Source organism: Mandrillus leucophaeus, unplaced genomic scaffold (genome assembly GCF_000951045.1).
Source record: "Mandrillus leucophaeus isolate KB7577 unplaced genomic scaffold, Mleu.le_1.0 Scaffold120, whole genome shotgun sequence".
Taxonomy (NCBI): Eukaryota; Metazoa; Chordata; class Mammalia; order Primates; family Cercopithecidae; genus Mandrillus; species Mandrillus leucophaeus.
Window position 1 is genome coordinate 465,114 of NW_012100321.1, and position 5,152 is coordinate 470,265.

Here is a 5,152-nt window from a genome sequence, read left to right on the forward strand (position 1 = left end):
TTTTTTTTTTTTAGGGATGTTGCCCAAACTGGACTTGAACTCCTAGACTCCAGCAATCCTCCCACCTCAGCCTCTTAAACAGCTGGGAATACAGTCACCTGCCACCATGCCCAGCTTTCAGGTAGGTCTTTGCAGCACGTAAGTCAGAGCGTGCTGAAAGTCTGAAGAAAACTTGTTCAGGTGCATGTTCGGATCGTTTGCCTTCAGCTGTGGAAGGTGGAGGACCATGTTGTTAGGGTGTTATTGGAGAACTGGGGAGCTGGAGGGCTGGAGTCAAAGGTAGAGAGAGGTGGATACGTGTTTCCTCCAGTTCGTTCCCTCCGCCTTCAGTCTTTCAATGCTAAGATGAAGCTTAAGAGGTCCTCTCTGATTACCCACCCTCTCTGACCCCTGAGCTCATTCTAGGCTGCCCAAGCCTCCCAAACTCCCCCAGTCCAGCCCTTCCCATTCTGGGTCATCACTGTCCAGAGGCAGGTAAGTCTCTCCACTGGATGGCGAACCCCATGAAGGGCAGTCCTTGGCTGTCTCAGTCACCACTGTGTCCCCAGCATCACCCAGCTCAGTGAGACAAATGAATTAATATATACTTCTCTATATATTTCGTATACAGAGAAGTCATCACATCAATATAAAATAAAATACTAAATGTTGCATATCAGTTTTCTAGTATGGATCAGACTTGGGCTAACTGCATTTTATTTATTTTATTTTTGAGACAGGGTCTCTCTCTTGCCCAGGCTAGAGTGCAGTGGCGTGATCCTTGGCTCACTGCAATCTCTGCTTCCTGGGGTCAAGCGATCCTCCAGCCTCAACCTCCCAAGTAGCTGGGACCACAGGTGCAAGCTACCACACCTAGCTAATTTTTGAACTCTTTGTAGAAAGGGAGTTTCGCCAAGTTGGTCAGGCTGGTCTCGAACTCCTGAGGTCTAAGGGATCTGCCTGCCTCAGCCTCCTAAAGAGCTGGAATTACAGGCGTGAGCCACCGCGCCCAGCCTGAATTGTTAATAGTTGTGATTAGTAGTAACACCACCAAATAAAAAATCAGTCATCACAAACCATGAGATTACTTTCTTTTCTCCAAGTTCTCTACCCTCCAGTCACATTCCTTTCATCTCTCCCCAGTTTCCAACTCCTTCTCCATTACTCCTCCCTCTCCCTTCTCTTCTTCTCTCCTGGCAATCCTCCTCTATATTTTCTACCCCAGGTCGTCCTCCTTCCAAGACTCCTCTCCCATCAGTCCTCTCTCCCCACCCCCTCCATCCTTCCTCTTTTCAGGCAGTCCTCTTTCTAGATGAACTCCATCTTGGTACAACAAACTATGAATTAAGAGTGCTGTGTGCTGAGACCAAGGCCATGGGGCCAGAGATGAGTCCGTTTTAATTGCTGGGGAAGCAAGGAGGAGCCTCGGAAATAACTCCCCCCACCCCACTCCCCACGTGTCCCATCCAGTTTGGGCAGGAAGCCACTTGCCCTAGAACAGTTCATTGCTGGGATCCTGTGAAGCACCGCTGTGGAGGGCAGCAGCTGGACGAGGGCACAGGACCTCAGAGAACACTGATGCGCTCCGCCAGCCCCTGCATGTCGTGGTCCTGTGGTGGATGGGCCCCACCAAGATCCCTGTCCGCGGGCAGCCCAGACCCAGGCAGCGGATGCTCTGCCACAAACTGCTCCCAGCGCGCGTCGTCACTCTCATGCGTGATGTATCGCTCTCCCATCTTCCCCTCCAGCTCTCGGAGGTCCAGCCACGTCTGGTACTCCTGGGCCCGACAGAACTGGGGTTAGCTTGGGGTCTGCATTGGAGCAGTGCCTGGAGGCCATCTGCTTTGCCACTGAGAGCTGGGTACCAATGAAGGTGAAGCCACACCCTCTGCAACCCACCCAGCCAGTAGACATTTAGCTTCACCCCCTCTTCCAGCCAATGGGAGGACTACTCACATTCCAGACCCAAGGAAACCTACATCCGTCACTACCTGCCTAGCCAATAAGCGATCTAGTTCCACCCATTCCTCCAACCCAGCCAATGGGCCAGCCCTGCCCACTGCATCACCTGTAACCAGGGGTGGCTGAGAGATTTGTCCACGCTGTAGCGTTTGCGCATCTTCACCTGCAGCAGGTTGTTGATGAGGTCAATGGCTGCACAGGAAAGAGAAACAGGTCAAGCCCTACAGGTCGAGGGTCACTCCTCTAATAGGCACGCCCTAGCCTACCTGCCTGCCACTGACACCTTCCTTCTGCACTAGCTCAGGTGGTTCAGAAGCCTCACCTGTGCCAATCACTCACCCACCCATTTCCTCATTACAAATTTGTCTCCTCCTGCACACGCATGTTCACACCAGCTCCCTCTTTACCTGTTCTCTACTTCAATTCCCCCATTCCCCTATGTCACCTTTTTTTTTTCTTTTTGTCATACACAGGTACATACAATTACATGTGTACTATTCTTTTTATTTTTATTTATTTATTTATTTATTTATTTATTTATTGAGACGGAGTCTCCCTCTGTCGCCCAGGCTGGAGTGCAGTGGCATGATCTTGGCTCACTGCAACCTCCGCCTCCCGGGTTCATGCGATTCTCCTGCCTCAGCCTCCTGAGTAGCTAGGAATACAAGTGTGTGTCACCATGTCCAGCTAACTTTTTGTACTTTTAGTAGAGACAGGGTTCGACCATGTTGGCTAGGCTGGTCTCGAACTCCTGACCTCAAGCAATCCACCTGCCTTGGCCTCCCAAATTATTGGGATTACAGGCAAGAGCCACCGCGCCCGGCCTAAATGGATTTGCAACTTACAATATTTCCTTCTTTTTTTTTTTTTTTTTTTTTGAGACACGGTCTCATTGTTATCCAAGTTGAAGTGCAGTGGCATGATCAATGCTCACTGAAGCCTCTACGCCCCCAGCTTGATTATCCTGCCTTAGCCTCCCGAGTAGCTGGGACTACAAGTATCTGTCACTATGGTCGGCTAATTTTTTTTTTTTGTATTTTTTTTTTTTTTGAGACGGAGTCTCACTCTGTCACCCAGGCTGGAGTGCAGTGGCCGGATCTCAGCTCACTGCAAGCTCCGCCTCCCAGGTTCACGCCATTCTCCTGCCTCAGCCTCCCAAGTAGCTGGGACTACAGGCGTCCGCCACATTGCCTGGCTAGTTTTTTGTACTTTTTAGTAGAGACGGGGTTTCACCGTGTTAGTCAGGATGGTCTCGATCTCCTGACCTCGTGATCCACCCGTCTCGGCCTCCCAAAGTGCTGGGATTACAGGCTTGAGCCACCGCGCCCGGCCAATTTTTGTATTTTTTGTAGAGACAGGGATTCACCGTGTTAGCCAGGATGGTCTCGATCTCCTGACCTCGTGATCCACCCGTCTCGGCCTCCCAAAGTGCTGGGATTACAGGCTTGAGCCACCGCGCCCGGCCAATTTTTGTATTTTTTGTAGAGACACATTGCCCAGGCTGGTCTTTAACTCCTGGGCTCAAGCAATCTGCCTACCTTGGCCTCCCAAGGAGCTGGGATTACGGCCCTCAGCCACTGCGCCTGACCAACTTATGATATTTTTAATTTACAATGGGTTTATCAGGTTTATCTAATGCCAGTGTAAATCAGGGAGCATCTATGTCATCAGGCTGGGCGCGATGGCTCATACCTGTAATCCCAGCACTTTGGGAGGCCGAGGCAGGTGGATCACCTGAGGTCAGGGGTTCGAGACAAGCTTGGCCAAAATGGAGAAACCCCACCTCTACTAAAAATACAAAAAATGAACTGGACATGGTAGTGCATGCCTGTAGTCCCAGCTACTCGGGAGGCTGAGGCAGAAGAATCACTTGAACTCAGGAGGCAGAGGTTGCAGTGAGCCAAGATCGTGCCACTGCACTCCAGCCTGGGTGACAAGTGCGAAACTCCGTCTCAAAAAAAAAAAAAAAAGTCATCAGATGGTAGTTAGTCACCATTGCCTGCAGAAGCCTCAGAGACTAAGCCCTGTTCATTTTGAAGAAGAGGACTAGCAAATGTCAAGCTTCAAGACAAGCCAGCACTCATCCGAGGCTCTCTCCTTGATGGGAAGCCTTGAAGGACAAGGCTTCACTGTGTGAACCCATCCAAGGAGAGGCCTGGTGCACACAGGCACCCTGCTCCCGTCAACACCCACAGGATGCTGTGATCCTCACACAGGTGCAACCACACTTAAATTCACTTGTGCACACTCGATGCACTTTTACTCAGGGACTTCTGGGTGGGTCTCAAAAGACAATGCTGTCTGGGTGTGATGGCTTATGCCTGCAATCCCAGCACTTTGGGAGGCTGAGGCAGACAAGTAACTTGAGGTCAGGAGCTCAAGACCAGCCTGGCTAACACGGCAAAACCATGTCTCTACTAAAAATACAAAAAATTAGCCAGGCAGGTGGTGTGTGCCTGTAATCCCAGTTACTTGGGAGACTGAGGCAGGAGAATCCCTTGAACCCAGGAGGCGGAGGTTACAGTGAGCCAAGATCACACCACTGCACTCCAGCCTGGGCGAGAGAGCAAGACTCCGTCTAAAAAAAAAAAAAGCCAGTATTGAACACCCCCAGTATTATTCCAGGACTCAAGTCAATCCACATTCTCACTGCTTAGGGCCTGTACTTTTAGACCACCACCAAGACCTTGTCTTGTCCTGCACTGAGCAACCTCCGCATCACCCTGCCCCACCTGCTCCATGAAGTCACACCCTCCAGAGAGGGCTCTTCCCCCTTCCACTCTTCACAGACCACTCAAGGAGCTCCCCCGCACCTGACCCCTCCTGTCCAAGTCATCACAGTATTCCCAGAGCTGGAACAGTCAATGCCTGGCACATCGTAGGCACTCAACATGTTGAATCAATGGTTATAAATACATGAATGTACTTGTTGAATAAATGGTTATAAATAAACGAATGAATGATCCCCCTCTTCCCATACTCCATCTGTCTTCCTGAGCTCCCTGGCTCCAAGACATGTCCCTTGTTCTCCTGGCTTCTGACACACCCCAGTATCTTAGCCTTGCCTCTGGCCCTCTAAGCATGCCATCCCACACCCAGCCTCAAAGCTCCAGGCCTTAGGACTTAACTTTTCCAAGCAGGGAAAGTTACAGACCCATTCCCAAGCAGGTTCAAGTCACCAGGCCCGGTGCCACCTCATCAGGCCCAGCCA

The 5,152-nt window shown here is 50.9% G+C and overlaps 1 protein-coding gene and 1 long non-coding RNA gene across 6 annotated transcripts in view; one reads left to right on the forward strand and one right to left on the reverse strand.

Moving 5' to 3' along the window:
• LOC105531647 overlaps positions 1-4,910 on the forward strand; it is a 26,964-nt gene extending 22,054 nt beyond the window's left edge. Inside the window, exon 3 of the long non-coding RNA XR_001004839.1 lies at positions 4,599-4,910. This is a non-coding gene — a long non-coding RNA (uncharacterized LOC105531647). The remainder of the gene's footprint in view (positions 1-4,598) is intronic.
• PRKD2 (protein kinase D2) overlaps positions 1,338-5,152 on the reverse strand; it is a 60,651-nt gene continuing 56,836 nt past the window's right edge. For all 5 annotated transcript variants that reach the window (XM_011969607.1, XM_011969589.1, XM_011969595.1 and 2 more), the window contains 2 exons: positions 2,048-2,133; positions 1,338-1,757 (listed from right to left, as the gene is read on the reverse strand). In XM_011969607.1, the coding sequence (XP_011824997.1) occupies positions 1,545-1,757; positions 2,048-2,133 (299 nt within the window). In that variant the 3' untranslated portion in view covers positions 1,338-1,544. The remainder of the gene's footprint in view (positions 1,758-2,047; positions 2,134-5,152) is intronic.